This window comes from Thermobia domestica, chromosome 4 (assembly GCF_964235325.1).
Source record: "Thermobia domestica chromosome 4, izTheDome1.hap1.1, whole genome shotgun sequence".
Classification (NCBI taxonomy): Eukaryota; Metazoa; Arthropoda; class Insecta; order Zygentoma; family Lepismatidae; genus Thermobia; species Thermobia domestica.
Window position 1 is genome coordinate 322,826,013 of NC_137457.1, and position 21,757 is coordinate 322,847,769.

Here is a 21,757-nt window from a genome sequence, read left to right on the forward strand (position 1 = left end):
CCAGGGATATTTGCAATACGCCTTCTGCTATCCGCCTTCGTACGGTCTATTATATAACACATAATGTGGACCGCCATAAGTTTTTACTTAGTAAACAATTTATAAATATATGAACAAATACCTAGGTATATTAGAGTAACAATGGAATATAGTACTTTCGTCCGACTGACGTCGCTGTGCAAATGTTCATTGTATTACACCGGAAGATGAATTAAATAAAGACTGGAAAATTTGATATAAAAATTGATACGTAATAAGTTAAAGACAAAATTTGTAATTATAATCTCATATTTGAAACTAATTTCGACTACAATTAATTCTCTACCTGCTTTCATAAATAATCCAAACCAAACTTCGAAGTTTGGAATGCACAAACTAGGTGTAGCTAAGAGAAAAACGTAACAAGAAGAGCAGAGATTCGAACCCACGACTACAAGCGTAAGAATTCCTTTTACTAATCCTTCATCTATCAAACCATGACGTGAACATGACTTTTGTAAGTTATAAATTTGTATCCAAGAAACACCATTAAGCGTATGTGCAACGACTGCTTTGCTCTTTTTCTCTTCAAAAGCGTAACATGTTTAGGACGATTCGTTTCGTTTTCCATTAGAGTTTCGAAAGAGATTATTTGTGTTTGAGTGTAGGATCTTTAGTTTCCTTTAACCGACACTTCTAGCAAATACAACTTAATTCACACAGCAGTTAAAAAAAACCTCGTACTGCCTTAGAAAGTATTCCTAAAAGCAGAAGCTGCATCATGCATCCTGAACAGTGACGTAACTAACGGCAGTGCGTTGAGGGAGCCCAGAGAAAACGGGACCCATTGAAAATTCGTAATTCCACTATTTTTCCTCGATGTCTAAATGAGACTACTTTAGCCTTACATGAAAAAGAAGCTGTGGAGGGGACTGCGAAGTCTACTGAAAAGATTTATCACGTCCTTGCAGCAACAACTTTAAGTTTTCGAACAGTAATGAAGAACAAGATTGATTGAAATTTTAACTTAGAATAAAATAACTAAAAATCTAATCTTATATAACTCTCATTGATAGTAGTGTTCCGTATTTGTTTAGACGCCTATTCTTTTATAACTTTACCTATGGTGCATGGGGTCCTTGGTTCGATCCCAGCTCACGCCGAATGAACTTTATTATGGACAAACACCGTGTGCATGAGTGTCCTCGGGTTTCTCCCGTTTCCTCCCACTTTTTTCATTAAACAATTTCATTTATTTCTCACCATTACTCTCTCCATTAGCATAGTCGGCATAATCGTGGGACGTAAAAATTAGATATTTCATTTCATTTTTCTTTTATAACTGTATATCACTTTTTCTGTGACGAGAGCAACATCTAAGCGAGTATTCAGTAAATTAAACCACTAAAACCTATATTCATTGCACAATAGTGCAGATGAAGTTTAGCCCTTTGGCAATCTTCAGCATGGACAGCAAAAAAAGACAATACATTAATATTGAAACAGTAGTTAACGAATTCCTCTGCGAAGAAGATCACCCGTACTGTTGTGTTTCAGATGATAATTTATAATTATGCTTAGTTGGTTGAAATTTCTCCATAGTTGTGGGGGCGAGATACTGAAAAATCCCTACCAAGAGGTGAAGGTGACATGTAAAAGTAGTCAAATACGACGAAATTAGTGTCGAATTCATATGCAAAGATGAAAAGTAACACTGTGGATGCTGCGTAAGTCCAAAATAAGCCTTGGTTGACTTCGAGTTGACAATGGGAGGGTGACAGGAATAAAGAATCGAAAATATCCTATATTTGTGTCGAATGGATAGTTTTCGGGATTACTGACATCAAAGGTGATATTTCAGATGTGTATATGTCCAAGGTTGGCCATATTGAAATGGGGTCATAGGGAGAACCAGTAAATACTTCAGAACAGTTCCTTTTTGGTGCGTTTCAAGACACTGAGAGTGAAAAGTGATAATGCACAAATCACATTCTGAATTATCGGAGCGATTGAGGGCATATTTTACTTAAATGTCTATCATCCAGGGGCGGATCCAGGATGATTGTTTGGGAGGGGCGGTCGCTCGAAGTCAAATCAAGGTAAGAGCGGATTGCAAAAAAAAGAAAAGAAAAAAGAAAGAAAGAAAGAAAAGAAAAGAAAGAAAACAATAGAACATGAGAAAGAGCTCTTCTGTAGAATTAACTTTATTAAGAAAGTAAGGCCTATCTACTTTAGGTTTTAATTTACGTTTATAATACAAAGATGAAAAATACTTAGGATATGTTTTATTTTTAAAATAAAAAAGTATAAAAAGTTCCCTATTCTGGGGGATGCGATCACCCCAAACACACTCCCCTGGATCCGCCCCTGCTATCAAAATCTATAAAATTAGATATATATATACAAAAAAAAGTAGTGATTTCGTGAGGGCAAAAGCTCTGGATTGCCAAGGCCTGCATCCTGTGTATGTCCCTGCTGCTCTGAATTGTCAAAAGCTCCTCCTCAAAGGTAAGACATAAAACGTAAATAATAAACGTGTAACATAGAATACAATATAAATAGAAAATATGTTATAATTAAGAAATAGAAGATAATTATAAAATAAATTTGAAGGACAATTTTAAAAAATCAATAATACTTGAAAGTAAAATATACTTTTAAAACAATTTTGCATTTATGCATGGCTACAAACAAGTGAGGAGTGCCATGTAAATTTAGTAACAAATATAATATTGGAAAATTATTTCGAATTAAACTAGCAGTGACTACATTACTTTAAACTTGAACTTGTGGAATATACAGTATGAGCGTAGCTCAAATAAAATAATCAATAAGAATGGTCTTGATTGGAAGCTCGGACCATCCACGTAAAAGTAACTTACATTAACCATTCACCTAACAGGCAATGACGCACAGCGCTTGGCACTACTTTATCAGATGGTTCTATCAAATGTAACTTAATTAAAACAATAGTAACAAATTTTAAAGCTTTAAAAAGTGTCCTGAAGAAGAGGAAGTTCATTTTGCACATTGTAACTAAGTTACAAGATGTTTACGTCCTAACTGAACGACGCATCCACCGAGTCAACTTTTGGAATATCCCCTTAAGGTAGCTTTCAACGCAGCTAAGGGAACGTATGTGAACGAGTAATAGAATCCTCCGTAGCAGAATGGATAAAGTCATGGTTCGATGACCACAACCCAGACAGCATGTTTGCTTGCCGCAAGCTTGCCTATCGCTTTTATTTGATTTTATTTCGCTTTGGCTTATACACAAAAGCTTATTTCTGCTTAGCGCAAGCCGTAGTGCGGGCAACCCACGCTTCGCTTGCGAGACGCTTTTCTTTAGATTGAAGTAAAAAGGCAGCGCGTGTTCGATTTTCAGTTGTTCTCAAAATCCACGTGACGCTGGCCTCCTTACTTTCGGCGATAAGGTAGTGTTCGCGTTGTTAGTGTCTTGTTAGCATTCAGCTTGAATAAAGGACAAACTTAATTAATTTTTTAATTGTTCCGTCTAGTACTCTAGTCCCACGTACCTATAATATCGCTCTTTATTTCCTCATATTTCGGTAACTATGAGGCATAACGAATTGTAGTATTTACGTATAAAGCATAAATGTGAACATAGATGGCAGCAGATTTGAGCCTACTTATTTCGCGAAAGTATACAGAACTGTTGCAGATATTTTAATATAAACTTCAAGTTTAACTTACAGTTTACTATAAACTTTATCTGAACGCTGTGTTTAAAGTATAAAAAAATTTCTGCATTTTTATATAAAAAGGTAGAAATTTCAAGTACTCGCCGCTAATATAAAAACATGTTAGATATTTGTAAGAAGCAACGGCGTGTTGCGTGTCCCAACTAAACCGTAACAATTATGCTTATTTTGATGTTTTGCAGAAGCGGATGGGAGACTTGGGTGTTTTCATGGTTGTGTATATGCTTCAATAATTGGGGAGGTGAGGGGACAATATATTGTAGCATAAATTTAGTCAGACGGTTAAATTATACTGATTTCATACTGTTTTATCTAAATTCGCTTACTGCAAGCTTCCATATAACTTTTTTGGCGTGTGTTTCGCTTGCAATAAGCTTAATAAAGCTTGCCATAGATGAGAATACGCTTATACTTGGCTTGCGTTTGAGATAATTTGACTTGTGTTTAACTTGTGAAGACAAGCTTGCCCCAAGCTTTGCCCAGATGTAACTAACTAGCTTGCCACAAGCTTAAAGCAAGCTAATTGGCTTGCATAGTATAGCTTGCGGCAAGCTAATTTACCTTGCAACAGCAAGTTTGTGGCAACTTGCAGCAAGTTTAAATTGCTGTCTGGGAAGGTTCGTGGTTCGAAACCCGTCGCCGAAACCAGATTTTTTAAAATCTTAATTCCTCAGTTCTGAAGATCTTTCTCTCCTTTCGTAATCATTTGATGCTCTAAAAATAGTTCTCCACATTAATTCGACAACTGCCTAATATGATCCTCGCAGTTCGAGAACTTCCCTTCTTATCTTTCACAAAATCAGAATTTTCGTCATAATACGAATGCTGTCCGATCATTTTTCCCCAATTCTAAATCTGTGTATACAAATTATCCCTCTCTGTCTCCATACTTGAATCCCTCTCTCTCTCTCTCTCTCTCTCTCTCTCTCTCTCTCTCTCTCAATGTCACCCAGGAAGTCATATGGCTTGAGATCAAACCTTCGACTCTTGAAACCAAATGTAAGCTCTTAGCAATGTGCTATCGTAACTCTATAGGTTTGTTGTTAAAACCAGTGTCTTTTAGACTTTCTTCGGGGGGGGGGAGAAAGAGATTCTCCGGCGACATAAGATTTTCACTTTTTATTAGTGTATTACTATACATTTGATCAAAAAATACGTATTTATGAAGCTCAAGAGAAGGGGAATTACACCCTCCTGTCCTGCCCAAATGACGCCCCTGAAACATGCTTGCAGTTACTGAAAAGAAATTCAATGAATCATTGAATAAAACTCGTTTCTGTCCGTAGATATTTTAGAGCTCTTGGCAATTTCCATAGATTTCTTAGGGATTATCTTACTAGCTTGCACTCCTTAAAGAAAGAAAAGAATGAAACTAAAGATATTTATGAAGCTGTGGGAAGAGTGTGTGACTTTCCTTTAATTTAGGCTCTTAAATATATTTCAGAACAAACGAATGGAAAAGAATGTTTTAAAGCTATATCGTTGTAAACTTGATTCCTGTTTCTTTTTCAGCTGAATGGAAAGAGTGTACTACGTCACTCACACTGCTTTAGACAAGGAGAGGTGGAGGACGGGGAGGAGTTGGAATAAATACTAGAAGCACCTAATCGATTGATACATGTATTGCGGGAATGCATAAGAAAACTGGGCAAGAGTTTGTTATTCATTTGGCCTTAGAATTTTTGTAACAAATTTTATGCCGCGGACTGTACATAAGAAAATAGTCCATCCAAATTTTATTCGTTCTTCACTTCTTTTTCTTATTTTGCTTGGTACAAAACTGAATAGGTCACACAAATTTATCTCTTCGTTTGTTTAAATAGTACAACATGGTCTAGAAATTCTGAGCTAGGTAAAAAATTGATTCCTTTGTTTATTTGGGTAGCTTTTTTCTGTATGGTACAAATTCTAAGTCAGTTAAAAATGGTGTCGTTGGCACAAAAGGAAATAGGACACCCCACTAATTGGCACAAAAAGTATAGAATGCTGATCCTTCTTCAATTTTTTCTGCTTAGTACAAAACTGAATGGGTCACCCAAATTTATTCCTCCTTCGGTTTCTTTTTTGTCGTTGGTACAAAAGTGTGTATGCCACTCAAATTTGCTCCATTCTTGTTGGTACATAAGAAAATAGTCCACCCAAATTTTATTCGTTCTTCACTTCTTTTTCTTATTTTGCTAGGTACAAAACTAAATATTCTACCCAAATTTATCCCTTCATTTATTTGATTAATGGCCCTTCACTTTTTCCAGTTGGTACATAAGGAAATAATCCAATCAAATTTTTCTGGTTCGTACAAAACTAAACACTCCATCCAAATTTGAGTATTACTAAATGAAATGAAATTCTGAGTTAGTTAGAAAATAGTCCTTCTTGCTACAAAATTGGAAAGCTCACTCAAGATTACAAAATAGTATTGAACTGCTGAGCCGGTTAAATTTATCCGATTGTTTGTTTATTTAAATAGTACAAAATGGATTAAAATACGCAGTTAGTTATAATGATATTTCACGTTGGTGGTAAATTGAATAGGTCACTCAAATTCACCCCTTCGTTTGTTTAAATATTAGAACATGGTCTAGAAAAATGGCATTTCTCATTGGTACAATATTCCTTCATTTAATTAGTACAAGAAGAATTAAAACAGACCTTAGCACAAAAAGGCACATAAATTCTGAGCTAGTTGAAATGACATTTCTTGTTGGTAGAAAATTGAGTAGGTTCCCTTTGTTTCTTTAAATTCTCAGCTACTTAAAATGGCATATCTTTGCTTTCTTTTATCGTTAGTCCATCCAAATTAATTTTTTCGTTTATTTTGAAAAACCCAAAAGTGTACAGAAATTCTGAGCTAGTTAAAAATGGCGTTTTTTTTATTTTTCTCGTTAGTACAATAGCAAATAAGTCACTAAAATTTATTCATTCTTCACTTTTTTTCTGCTTGGTACAAAACTGAATAGGCCACACAAATTTATCCGACGCGGTGTTTACAAGTTGTCAAGGCTTAAATATTTGACCTTTGACCTCGATAGTCAGTATTTGATGACCTATTACTAGATTTGGAAACCGCACCTCAATATGTGGATCCATTTTCGAGTCATTAGGTTTTAAGTATTTTGAGTTTTGACCTCGATGGTCATTATTTTTGGAACTTGTAGTGGTTCATGACCAATTACTAGATTTGGAAACACCACTTCAATATGTGGATCCGTTTTCTAGTTATTAGGTTTTAAGTATTTTGAGCTTTGACCTCTATGGTCATTATTTTTGGAACTTGTAGTAGTTGATGACCAATTGCTAAATGTGGAAACACCATCTTAATATTTGGCTCCATTTTCGAATTATTAGGTTTTAAGTATTTTGACCTTTGACCTCGATAGTCATTATTTTGGAACTTGTAGTACCTGATAACCAATTACTAAATGTGGAAACGCCATCTCAATATGTGGCTCCGTTTTCGAGTTATTAGGTTTTAAGTATTTTGACCTTTGACCTCGATGGTCAGTATTTTGGAACTTGTAGTTGTTGATGACCAATCACTAAATGTGGAAACACGCCCTCAATATGTGGCTCCGTTTTTGAGTTATTAGGTTTTAAGTGTCATACAAACGGCGTATCCCACATAAACTATAAGACCCAGGTAAAAATAAATATGGTATTCGTAATCAGCATGGTCGAAAACCCCCATATGCCGAGTTTCATCCAAATTGGTTAAAATTGTCATAGGAAGGGCGTATCCCACATAAACTATAAGACCCAGTTAAAAAAAAATATGATACTCGTAATCAGTATCGTCTAAAACCCCAATATACCGAGTTCCATTCAAATTGGATAAAATTGTCATAGGAAGGGCGTATCCCACATAAACTATAGGACCCAGGTAAAAATAAGTGTGGTATTCGTAATCAACATGGTCGAAAACTCCCATATACCTAGTTTTATCCAAATTGGTTCAAAGGGCGTATCGAATCGGAAATGTAAATGTTTCTGCGCATGCGTGTTATTTCTACTAAATCGAATTGGGCATACGCAACCAAGTGTGTGTGTGTGTGTGTGTGTGTTTAATCAGAACCGGAAGTCGGGGTAACAAGTGTGTATACTATGTTATTTAGGTAATAAAAAATAGGTCATAGTCTTTTACGACCTACTCGTTGCACGTAGTCTGCTCCGAGGGTGGAAACAGTACCTCAGTACGTGGCTTATTGATCTCGATGGTCAGTACTTTAGGTCATGTAGCTGTTGATGACCAATTACTAAATGTGGAAACGGCAACTCAATATGTGGCTTCGTTTACCAGGATGGTCAGTACTTTTGGGACATTCAGTATTTGACGAATGCTATGTTACGTGTACACGACCTTATATTTTTGCTATGCGCAAACAGGGGTTGAAAAATGAACCATGATCCTTTATTAGTTCTGCTATGTTATATGCGCTATGTTAAATAGGTGGATGGAAAATGTGTTATCGATCTGCTATGTGTTCGTAGTCTCTGTGTAATTTCCGCTATGTTAAAAGTGCTCATAAAAGGGAACAAACACACCCCTGCCATGTTATATAGTCTTATGTAATATGTGCTATGTTAAATAGGTGGATGGAGAATCTGTTATCGATCTGCTATGTGTTCGTAGTCTCTGTGTAAGTTCTGGTATGTTAAAAGTGCTCATAAAAGGGCACGAGCCCACCCCTTAAAATGTACTCATAAAAGAGAACGAGTGCACCCCTGCTATGTTACATAGTCTTATGTAACATGTGCTATGTTAAATAGGCGGTTGGAGAATGTGTTATCGATCTGCTATGTGCTCGTTGTGTCAGTGTAATTTCTGCTATGTTAAAAGTGCTCATAAAAGGGCACGAGCCAACCCCTTAAAATGTACTCATAAAAGAGAACGAGTGCACCCCTGCTATGTTATATAGTCTTATGTAATATGTGCTATGCTAAATAGGCGGTTGGAGAATGTGTTATCGATCTGCTGTGTTCGTAGTCTCAGTGTAATTTCTGCTATGTTAAAAGTGCTCATAAAAGGGCACGAGCCCACCTTTCAAAATGTACTCATAAAAGAGAACGAGTGCACCCCTGCTATGTTATATAGTCTTATGTAATTTGTGCTATGTTAAATAGGTGGATGGAGAATGTGTTATCGATCTACTATGTGTTCGTAGTCTCAGTGTAATTTCTGCTATGTTAAAAGTGCAAATAAAAGGAAACGAATACACCCCTGCTATATTATATAATCTTATGTAATATGTACTATGTTAAATAGGTGGATGGAGAATGTGTTATCGAACTGCTATGTGTTCGTAGTCTCTGTGTAATTTCTGCTATGTTAAAAGTGTTCATAAAAGGGAACGAATACACCCCTGCTATGTTATATAGTCTTATGTAATATGTGCTATGTTAAATAGGCGGTAGGACAATGAGTTATCGATCTGCTATGTGTTCGTAGACTCTGTGTAATTTCTGCTATGTTAAAAGTGCTCATAAAAGGGCACGAGCCCACCCCTTAAAATGTACTCATAAAAGAGAACGAGTGCACCCCTGCTATGTTATATAGTCTTATGTAATATGTGCTATGTTAAATAGGTGGATGGAGAATGTGTTATCGATCTGCTATGTGTTCGTAGTCTCTGTGTAATTTCTGCTATGTTAAAAGTGCTCATAAAAGGGAACGAATACACCCCTGCTATGTTATATAGTCTTATGTAATATGTGCTATGTTAAATAGGCGGTTGGAGAATGTGTTATCGATCTGCTATGTGTTCCTAGACTCTGTGTTATTTCTGCTATGTTAAAAGTGCTCATAAAAGGGCACGAGCCCACCCCTTAAAATGTACTCATAAAAGAGAACGAGTGCACCCCTGCTATGTTATATAGTCTTATGTAATATGTGCTATGTTAAATAGGTGGATGGAGAATGTGTTATCGATCTGCTATGTGTTCGTAGTCTCAGTGTAATTTCTGCTATGTTAAAAGTGCTCATAAAAGGGAACGAATACACCCCTGCTATGTTATATAGTCTTATGTAATATGTGCTATGTTATATAGGTGGATGGAGAATGTGTTATTGATCTGCTATGTGTTCGTAATCTCGGTGTAATTTCTGCAATGTTAAAAGTGCTCAGAAAAGGGAACGAATACACCCCTGCTATGTTATCTGGACAGAGTCCCTACGTGGACTTAGTAAGGAGTTTGAATTTCCTAACGTTGACGAATCGACGAAAGATGTTTGATTTACTATTTTTATATAAAGTATTAAATAATAAAATTGACTGTCCAGAGCTACTCACGAAAATATATCTGAGCGTTCCGACAGGCAGAACAAGACCAGGGAATACTGGTATATTTTTCTGTGAAAGGGCACGAACGAATATTCTCAGTAAATCTCGCTGTGGAGAATGTGTGACTCCTACAATGAATTAAGTCATAAAACTGATGTATTAGATATATTCAGTATGTCAGAATATGTATTCAGAAACAGGATTATTACCGAGTACCTGACACTCGAAGTGCATTGATTAATTGTACGGGTAAAATTATATATGTATATGTATGTATTATACGACACTTTAATTAGGCATTAAGCCTGTTGTGTTGTTTTCTAAATAAATAAATATAGTCTTATGTAATATGTGCTATGTTAAATAGGCGGTTAGAGAATGTGTTATCGATCTGCTATGTGTTCGTAGTCTCTGTGTAATTTCTGCTAGGTTAAAAGTGCTCATAAAAGGGAACGAATACACCCCTGCTATGTTATATAGTCTTATGTAATATGTGCTATGTTAGATAGGTGGATAGAGAATGTGTTATCGATCTGCTATGTGTTCGTAGTCTCTGTGTAATTTCTGCTGTTAAAAGTGCTCATAAAAAGGCACGAGCCCACCCCTTAAAATGTACTCATAAAAGAGAACGAGTGCACCCCTGCTATGTTATATAGTCTTATGTAATATGTGCTATGTTAAATAGGCGGTTGGAGAATGTGTTATCTATCTGCTATGTGTTCGTAGTCTCTGTGTAATTTCTGCTATGTGAAAAGTGCTCATAAAAGGGCACGAGCCCACCCCTTAAAATGTACTCATAAAAGAGAACGAGTGCACCCCTGCTATGTTATATAGTATTATGTAATATGTGCTATGTTAAATAGGTGGATGGAGAATGTGTTATCGATCTGCTACGTGTTCGTAGTCTCAGTGTAATTTCTGCTATGTTAAAATAAGGATTAGAAAATACGATCATAAAAGGGAATGAGCACACCCCTTAAAGATTATCTGCTCTGCTATGTGTTCGTAGTCTCCACTTGATAATAAGCCATGCTCTTTTTTTTAGCTCTGCTGTGTTATCGATCTGCTATGTTCAAAGTGCTCGTAAAAGGGAATGAGTACACCCTGCTATGTTATATAGTCTTATGTGTTATCGATCTGCTATGTGTTCGTAGTCTCTGTGTAATTTCTGCTATGTTAAAAGGGAACGAATCTTATGTGGCATATTCGAAAACCCCCACGTGAGTCTAGTGGGCGGGGTCCGGCGCCAGCCAATCAGCGTGGCATGACCCGAGGTGCGCAGTACGTGAGTCCAATGACCAGAATCCGGCGCCACCCAATCAGCGCAGTAGATACTCCTGAAATGGAGGTCGTAAAAGAGCGTGGTTTAACGGTTCAAGGTGGGCGGAGCCGGGGGGCGTGGCCAGCCAATCAGCGTGAGGGGGCATGGTCAGCCAATCAGCGTCAAGGGGCGTGGCCGGCGCCGGCCAATCAGCGTGAAGAGTTTACGCATGCGCAGTAGGAAAAAACACCCGCAAGTGTCCCGTACCTACTAATGATGTATCTCTGTTGCCCACGGGACCAGTGGCGTCTTCTGACATAATTTTCTATAGTTCACAACGCTTAGAAAATTTTAATTCTAGAACTCTTTTAGTATTCTAAATAAAAAAGACGATAAAATAAATAAAAATATATAACACATAATAAAAAGTTCTCATTCATAACAAATGCTCCATTTCATTTGTATATGAAATCAATTCACCTGTTCTTCGGGACAGCCGATAATTCTTTTGAAATCCAGTTTTTTACCCTTTCTGTCTATTGATATTATAACCAATGCACTGAGAAGATTCTGAATTATGGCATTTCTGTAAATAATTTTATATTCTTTAATATGGTAAAACCATTGTAAGTTCCTAAAATGGACATTACAATATTCTCTGTGATTTTCACTAGTTTTGTTATGTGCTGGAAGAGTAGTAAACTCCAATGTCTTTCTACGGATTCACTATCAATTTCACGACCATATACTAATAGCATGTGCATTACACTCTAAATATGTGCTGTCTCGTAGACTTGATTGCCTGGTATGCTGTTTCCTAACTGTTAACAGCATACATGTAACATGTAATGCACCAAATTATTGTGATAGCCGCAGAGGTACCTTTAGTTACGAACGCTTTGTCCATGTATTCATGAATTGCTGTCTTAAGAAACTTCATGACTATTTTGTATTTATGTTCTTTGTCAGATGTTAGAGTATAGAATCGAGATTTGCAGTTTAAAACTGATATTAATGTATTGTATTTAATGCAGTCTCACTGGGAATTGGAACCTGGGACATGTGCGTCTAAGGCATATACTACTCAATATACTAACCAGAAGGGTAAGACATTTCATGAAGTCAATTACACCACGGAAAACAAATGAGTTACCTGACTCTTGGGACTTATAATGAAGAAATACATTGTGTTCAAACACACCCAAAATTAGATGCAATCTAACAAAAGCTAGCAAATGTGACTTTTTCTGCAAGATTATTGAACCTTAATAAAAATAATAATGCAAACTAGTTGAGATAATACATTTGACATGCATACCAGGCGTGCACCCAGAAAATTTTGTTGGGATAGGTTCTAAACAGGAACGAAGTTCAATACTGCAGGCACTATGTCTATGCGGGTAAGACTATAAATTTAATGTGATTTGTCATTCCCTTTCTTCCACTTAAACAAATTATTTTAAATTTATAATTTTAAAGGTTTAAGAGTATCTCACGTTGCTGAGGACATATGTTCCTTAAATTAAAACAGTACATTAACTCCCTTCAATATTTATTCAATAAGAAAATCTTCAAAATGTCAATAAAACTAGAATAATTGTTCAATAAAGTAAATCATGGAAATGAACTAACAATGTAAATTTTCAAGGGCAGCATCTAATATTTGTGAATGACGAAGATTTAACTTTACATAGAACTAACACTTTTAATTTTTATAATTCCCAGTTTCATGAGCAAACGTTAGGTTTGTTTCATTATCAGTTAAGCTGCTTTTAATTTCGATCTTTCCTATGACAACCATTAATTCTATTTGCAGACACTAAGAAAGACACGCCTAGAGAAATAAATATACTAATAATATTTCTCTGAATTGACCATCAAGAATGTATTTTTCCAGTACAAAAATAGAATTAAGCATGGTAGAACTCTCACTAACCCATGACTTGAAAATAATTTATAATTTTCTTTTATTCTCTGGTTTAATACCTGTGCTGCATCAAGGTTCAACAAAATATGGATCAGAGAAATACTACCTCTCTTTGTTTGCAAATGTTACTATTAAAAGCTTAGTATTGGCTTTCCTTTCATACACATCAATGTTACATCTTAGTGACGGAGGGATTCAACAGGATTCTGTGTTTGTCACTTTCATGTTTTTGGCTACTTTACTGTTGCCTGCTCTCAGTTCGGTATACTTTTCCGCATTTTGTTCGCGTGGTTTGTCTAGTTGTTTTAGAAAAATGGCTTGCTTTCACAACCGCTTTATAAAGAGCAGTGAAACTTATTCGAGAACACCTAGGTTTATTATAGTATGTGCATACATTTCTCTCTTAATGTTGGTCCTACAAGTGACATTCAATATGTACGTGGAATATACAGAATTTAATACTCTTTTTAGTCTAAGAAATTTACGATTTGTCTGTACCAAATTGGTTTGTTTGGACAAAATTGTTGTTTATTGCACCTTTCTTTATCTATGCTATATTCTCAAATGCTTTTTCTTCTCATTAAACTCTGAAATTGTTTCTATTGTGAGTTATGTTGAGAAAAATGCTTGTGTTGAATTTGAATCCCAAATAACCTCAAATGTACGACAACCTAAGTCTTTGATATCAGTTCGTTGTAAGTAGATCAAGTGTGTGAGAAAACTGCATATTGAGATGTGTGAAGTATATGAACAACATATGGAGTAGTTCTTTCGGCCCTTTTAACCGAAGTTCTGTTTTCCTTTTTATTTTTAGTGTTTGCAGCGTTACAGATTGTTTCTAAATATCCCATTCATTATTTCCAAATAGTCATTACTATCTTATTTATTCTTTTCTACATTACCGTCGTTGTGGTTTTAGCATATATACCTAATTTGACCTCCAATCAGGTAGGATTATTATTTTTTAATATATTAGTAATTATGACAACACCATTCGCATCTTTATTCAATGTAGTGTTGAAAGTCTGTGTCTCACCTGCTGCTAGTTTACGTTCACGGCCTGTCATTTCTCCTTTGAATGCACTGCTTTGCTTTTCACACATGTTTCTTAGTTTTGAGATTTCCTTATCCATGTTTCTTTTACAGTACTATTTGCACTTCAATTGTCTGTTTCAATGATTGAGTTACTATTTACTACTATGAAAAATGATAAAACACATTACTGTAAGCCTAAACAATATTTTGATTGCGCTGTAAAGAAAAATGTTCTGATTTCCACAAAACTAATAATGTTTCCTCTTTGCCACAAAGTGAATATTTTTCCAATATTACAACTTTCTTGCAGAATTACCAGACAAGTTAATGTCTTTATTGTCTTAACATCTAGTTACAACTTTCCTGTGTTATATGTGCCACAAAGCATGTATAAGATCTCTTATCGTAAAAGTCTCTGTATTAATTCTTCTATAGATTGATTTTACTTCTTAATGGAAATGCGATTTAACAGGATTATCTGTTAGTCAGTTTCATGTTTAGAGACACTTTACCATTGACTCTTATTTGTTCTGAGTGGTGTATCATGTAGGAAAATTAAGATGTAATTTTCCTTCATTTTAATTGAAAGTTGTGATATTTCTTGTTATTCTTGTTTAGAAAATATCAAATGTAATGTTAAAATAAAATTATTAAAGTTTTGGTTCGATGTGAACTCATAAAAGTATTTTTAAATCCATTGTAACCATATGGTTACAGTGTGAAAGACGGAGAAACTGTAAACATGATTCACAGAACTGAAAGATATAAAACGTATTTATTTTACTAATTGTTGAGAGCTCACTGCGTATTGTCATGGAACTTACGTACTTACCTAATTGTTAGTAATTCTGAGAGATATATATTTTTATTTATATATAGTCGATTACTTGAAGTTTTCAAACATTATTATTGCATTTATCTTTATATACAAGTGTGCAGATGAGGCATAGAGCCCGGTTTCTCTGTGTCCACCAAGAACCCCTTTCCTTTGCTCACTGCAGCTCGATTTCTCCGTTTCCAGAAATTTGAACTCGCGTCCTCTAAGGTGACTGTCGAAGGAATGGAAGAGGTGATAATCGGACGGTGCAATGTCCGGGAAGTATGGTTGAGATGTGTGTCTGTTTTGGTTGTGTTTTATTACTATTATTATTATTTTCATATGGGTTCTAGTTTCTCTTCTTATTCATTCTGTGTGTTCATTTTTTTTTTTTTTGGAGCATAGGTTTCAGTCTCTCCTCTTTTGGTATTTTTTCTTTTCTCTATTTACTTTTTCCTTCCTTTCTTTATTCTTTTTACTATTCCTCTTTTTCTTTTGTCCATTTTTCGTTTCATTTCTTGTTTCCGCTCTCCCGTTACTTTGTTTCGCCTCTTCTTTGAGTGGACCTTTGTCTTCTAGTATTCCCTTGGTGTGAGTTTGAGGTTGTGGGGCCGCTGTCCTTTCAATTTTCTATCTATGTGGCTTTGGTGATATGTTTTAAAAGGTTTTAGGGTCTCTTGTATGCTATCACTGGTTGTCCCTGAGGTATCTTTGGCCACCATTCTTCTGTTTCGTATTCTGTATTCATTCATTTCCAGAATTCATTGCTGATGACTTTCAGTTTCTTCCAAAAATTGGGGTGGTAGAGGAGTGGGAATGTCAAGTCAAGTAGGATGTTCAGACACTTTCCTCTTTGTATTAAAGACACTTACTGTTATGTTGCAATGTAACCATATGGTCACAACTCTCCAATACAAGACGAGTGAACAAGTTTTCGAAAATTCTCTTAATATGTGTTCTAATAGTCCTAAATAATAAGTACACAAAGTATAAGAATTTTCTGCATTTCAGAAGTAGGTTTGTGCATTATAGGGTTAAGTTAACGGTAGTTAGTCTGTGGATTGCTAAGATTAACAAGAGGTTGTTAGGATAAATAAGTAGTAATGGAGATATAGATTATATGTCTTAATAACAACAATTTGAAAGTTTATATAAGTATATGAATTGGGAAAGATTCAAGGAGAGTATTGCCGAAAGATTGAAGATGACAGGTATGATTTAAAGCAGGAATAAAAGTTCTAAATTTATATAAGATTGATTATGTGAGATTGATTTAGAGTGCAATAAGTTTACGAATAGTTCAAGATAAATACAATTTAAACCTACAGACACTAGCCAAATCATCTTGGAAAGCAACTTTTATACATTATTTAAATGTAACAGTAATAAAGTTAGGCGACAATATCACGAATGGAGAGGAAGTTTCAAAATGAATGATATTCGGAACCTTCAGATGCGTTAAATGAGAAATAAAATTGAGAAAACAACTTATATTCTAAACTTGGAATAAACTTCACATTGTAATAATATATAAATGTTACAGTTTAAAGGTAAATAAAGTGGTTCCTACAATATTCCAATATGCCTCAAACATTTTTTCGTAACTCTGATGATAAAAGCAGTAAGTCATCTTGGAAATATGTATTCAAATAAACAAGAAGTCAGATATAATAACGCTGCAGTATGTATAATCAAATAATTGTTTACAGGACATCGGAATAATTGACGTCTGAATTTAAGTTGACTTCCATTGGCTGCACAGAAATGTCAGATTTACGCAAATAGTCAAATCATATAAAGAAAAACTTCTTATCATCTAAATGTTTCTTTATTAAGTATGTGATCGTGCTAGAGATGCGATAAACTTTCATTTAAATATTCGACTAGATATACTTGACACTAAGGACTAGTTAGTGTATTACAAATTTCATATATTTCAGAGGAACCATATATTCACATTCCATTCTTATTGCTGACGAGAAAGCCACAAACCTAGATTCGTATCATTTTTGTAAATGCAGAGCATATAAAATGTATTATGCCTTGTTTCTGTTTGTCCATAATTGTTTTCATGTATATAGCAATTGATTTCTAAAATGATATTAAATAGAAGTTATGTTTGTTGTAGGCCAACGCAACCAGTGCAATTGTCCATCGTCTTATAAGAAGAAACATGGATCCTGCCATTAAAGAAGAGGTAAGGTTTAGTTATTTCACGTGGGTAATTACATAAATCCTACAAATTGTTAAAGTTATTTTGCTGGCCTTGTTCTTTGCAAATAGAAGGAAAAGATGTAGTGTTATTACACGGACACAATACTGTAACATATCTTTACCGTCACCAGTTTTGCATAGATTTTCTATGTTTGAAAAATAATATTTTTCTCATTTCCCACAAGAATTATTAGGAAGCCCCCTACCGGCCTGACTGAAAAATTGATCGTGACATTAACAAAATCTTGCAATTATTGGGTAAAAATGTCATGGCTCGCCACTGATTATGAAGTGTGAACTCTATCATTGTGTAGTAAAGAAAAAGAAGAATAAACACTAGTATATTTGCTAGACATGCTGTTTTGTCTAATGTACAGTATGTTCTTTAAATGTCCAAGTGTTATAAATTTAACTTCAAAAGCAGTCAGTGTGATTCGTTCAGGTTCTTCAGTGAGATTTGTCACTATGAAGGATTATTAAAGAGATGTTCAATCCCCTTGTAGTGGCATCACTGAATATTATTATTATTTGATTAATTTTTGGTGAGTTAATGGGGGCGTCAGCAATGGCTAGTTGTTCCTGACACAATGAACACTGAAAGGGTTCTAGGATGATTATAATTAGTTTAATAAATATTATATTATATAGCCGAAAGGTTTTATATAACAGTAATCAATATATGTACTTTTTTTTCAGTTACAGCTGTTTGCAAATGAATTATCATACAAAAAACTCCAGCTACAACTCTGCGGGATGTTCCCTTTAGATATGACTCTCTTACACTCGGTAAGCAGCTTTCTACATATGGATTCATAATATCCAGGTTTTCGTGTTATTGAAATATTTAGTACTTAGGAGAAGCGTCTAGTCAAAATACTAGTTAGTTTAAAATGTCTCCCTTGAGGTTTGCTTAATATTTTGCTTGCCAAATTAAAATCTCCGGATAAAGGCAAGGATAATAAATTCTTTCATGACTTAACGAGTAATGTGCGCATTGTTTTACTTAATTCAATATTATTCACTGTTAGTTATTTCTTTCAAAGAAAGCAAAATATAAATGTAATAATATTATTTGGGTTAATTTGAATTTAGGGTTATATAGATATATGCACACTTCAAGGGCAAAGGATTAAATAAATATTATTTTCGTTGTTGTTCTTAAAATTATTTATATTAAAGATTGTTATCCCTCGTTTGTTTGTGGTAAATTTGTTGCTTCAGCAATTCAAATGATATTTAAAACAAGTTAGCCTTGTTTTTACTTTAAACTGGAAATAGTTTTACTGTTATGAGCTAGTGTAAATTGTTATGTTGAGAAACGAGCGTACTTCTGCTTTCCAACTAAAAGTTACAGCGATGTATCGATCGCCTCCTTCATTGAGAATGAAACAAAACATTTAGAATATTTACTGAAATGTTTACTGGAACTAAGTGTATCTATTAATTTTTCTATAATAAGAATTCCGTATTGATCGAAAATTGCAATTCTATCAACTGCCTCTAGTATGCATATCGCCGTATTTAAAGTGTTACACATAATAGCGTGGATGTGAATTCTTATTTCCTAGAGTGGAAGTGATGTAGAAAATTTAAATCAATCAACAATTATTTTTTTTAAATTGGTGATTTTAAAATTGAATATTCGTTTTATTAGTGTTTCGTAAATTATAAAACCTAAGATCATTTCAGTAAAAATAATAGGTTTAGTTAACTCAAGTTTTATAAGGAAGGTTTCAGAATGGAAGCTTGTGTTGGATTCGATTGGAATGGAGTTTAGTGTTCCGTTCAGCAGCGAGGCTATACGAGACGTGGACTTGGATGGTGCACCATGATATTTTATCAGCTCACACGTCTCTCTTCTTCCACAGTTATCTAAAAAAATCAGACTTCTGTTGTGCCCCATATATCCTTCTCTTCGGACCTAGCCTCAGCAGATTTTTTTCTGTTTCCCAAACTTAAAACCATTATTAAAAACGTTTTCGAACTAAGACGAGATTCAGGACAATGCGAAAAAAGACCTGCGCTCCATCGCAGAAAGAGCGTTCGAGGAGGCTTTCTGAAAATGGAAAACACGTTGAGAATGGTGCATTACCAGTAAAGGGGATTCCTTTAAGGGGAAGAATGCTTAACATATAATGAGCGTTACACTTATACGATTTTATAGCAAACATTCAATGCTTTTGAACACACCTCGCATGTTTAAATTCACTCAAATTTCAATTTCTTTTTGGTAGAAGAATTATAGGAATTCCCTTTATAATTCAAAATTTCCAAGAAAAAATAATACTGTTAATTATTTAATTTTTGAAACTTTATTTCTAATTTATCTCGAAACCATTGAAATATCGCATATTATCTTCCTTCGAACACTGTATATATATGAGGGTCATTTAACTCGAACTGACAACACTGCTACGATTGAAGTGTCGTGTGGGCAGGAGACAAATGACGAACGTAGTGTGTTCTGTGGTTGTGTACGAGTCAGTTCAACGCTGCTGCGGTCCATTATTACGATGTGTGTGGCGAGTAGACATTGTTAAAGTGATTGTTGTGCAAATACCGCCCTAACGCAATTTTCACGCGTGCGGAAGAGCAGACTTTTTCAAGGTGACACGAGGGCGAAATGCTAGGACGATTCACAGACGATTTGTAGAGGCCCATGGTGAAGCTACTTACCGTATCGGACAGTGGCGAGATTGGTTGCAGCATTTTGGGTGGGATGACAGTCAACAGACAAAATGCACGGTGGAGGGCATATGCGAACAGCTAGGGACGAGATTCATCTTGCAAGACTACGGACACTGCTTGACGGTGATCGGCTCTGAACTTGTAGTGAATTGGCGCAGGAGCTGAACATTTCTTCCATATCAGTGTTTCGCATGCTAACACAAGATCTTGGCATACTCACAATTGCAGCCAGATGGATACTCTATGCTCTGACCGAGGTTCAAAAGTGGCATAGGTGGGAAGGTGCGTGCCTACACCTTCAACGTTACGGTGAGGAATGTGATGACTTCTTGCACCGCATTTTTGAAAGTGACGTAAGGTGGGGAAGATCCTACGAGCTTGAATTGAAACGTCAGTCGAGTGGATGCCGCCGCCCAGAATCTCTACGACCGAAAAAGATTAGGGAAGAGCCAGCAAACGTGAAGGTGATTATGATAATGTCATATGACCACGAAGGCATTATCCTGTCACATCAACTTCCACCGGGCGTTACCGTCAATGCTACCTACTATGCCTCATACTTCAGTGATCATTTGCGACCAACATTGCGACGTAAACGTCCACACTTCTTGGAGTCTGGACCAATTCTCCTACACGGCAATGCCAGATGCCATACAGCACATCCAGTTCAGACTCTATTACGACGATGGGGTTGGAAGGTACTGGAACACCCGCCATATTCCCCGGATATGAGTCCCTGCGATTTTGATCTCTTCCCGAAAATGAAAAAAACCTCTCAGGAGCAAACGTTTCAGAGACATTCCCAGCATTGTTCGTGCCTTAAGGCGCACTGTCAACACTCTCTCACAACGTGGGGCTTTGACAGGTATTTAACGGTTACCAGACATCTGTCGAAGGGTTGAACAAGCTAATGGAGACTGCATCGAAGGACTGTAAGCTTCTTGAAGTGAGTGATTCACTACATTCCATTTCACAACTATGTTGCCACTTCGACTTAACTGACCCTGTATATATATATATATATATATATATATATATATATATATATATATATATATATATATATATATATATATATATATATATATATATAAAATGGGATATAAGGGCACAGAACAATGACGTAGATAACATCGGTTGTACAATATTCTATGAGAACATAGAACACCTCGAATCAGTTTCAAAGCAACACAATGATGTAATGTTGGTGTAATGAACCGTAATGGAACAACATGCTGACTCGAGTGAAAAGTGTGTATCTGCTCCATCCATGTTCTTTTGAAAATAAATACAGTACTGCGAAACAAAATTTTACAGTTTTATTTGAAGCAGATAAATAGATTAATACTTTGTATTGGTTACCAGAAATTCTACTCAAATTGATGCATTCATTCCTAGATGATTAGGAAAAGTGTAGGAGCGTACTTTACGTGTATATATTATAGATATTCCTTTATTATCATTTGTCATTTAATTTATCCTTTTTTATCTTTATAGATGGCAGCTTCTGTGATGACATACGTCGTAATCTTAATCCAGTTTTTAGGTTCGGTACCTCAAAGTTCATCGGGAACTTCTCAGTCTGGTATAAATTCTTCTTTCCATGAAACAAATAATTAAACAACTACTACATTTATGGCTCATTAAACTGTAAAGAAATTGAAAATATATATGTTTGTATTAGAAATAGTAAATAAATTGTATTAAATAGTTTCATATTTTATTATAAGTAAATATTCAGTAGAAGTTGTAATATAATATATTGCCAACCTAGGTTGCTCTTGATGAAAATTGGATAGAATTTGACTAGGTAGAGCACTCTGAGCTCCCCAGATTGAT

The 21,757-nt window shown here is 35.3% G+C and overlaps 1 protein-coding gene across 3 annotated transcripts in view; it reads left to right on the top strand.

Annotated features, from left to right (window-relative positions):
- The window catches only part of LOC145684400 (putative gustatory receptor 28b), a 77,237-nt gene extending 55,687 nt beyond the window's left edge, over positions 1–21,550 (top strand). For all 3 annotated transcript variants that reach the window (XR_014131296.1, XM_081756689.1, XM_081756690.1), the window contains 3 exons: positions 17,145–17,213; positions 17,927–18,016; positions 21,416–21,550. Coding sequence is in view for 2 of the 3 variants with exons in the window: in XM_081756689.1 (XP_081612815.1) it covers positions 17,190–17,213; positions 17,927–18,016; positions 21,416–21,538 (237 nt within the window). In the remaining variant the exon portion in view is untranslated. The remainder of the gene's footprint in view (positions 1–17,144; positions 17,214–17,926; positions 18,017–21,415) is intronic.
- The last annotated feature ends 207 nt before the right edge of the window (positions 21,551–21,757 follow it).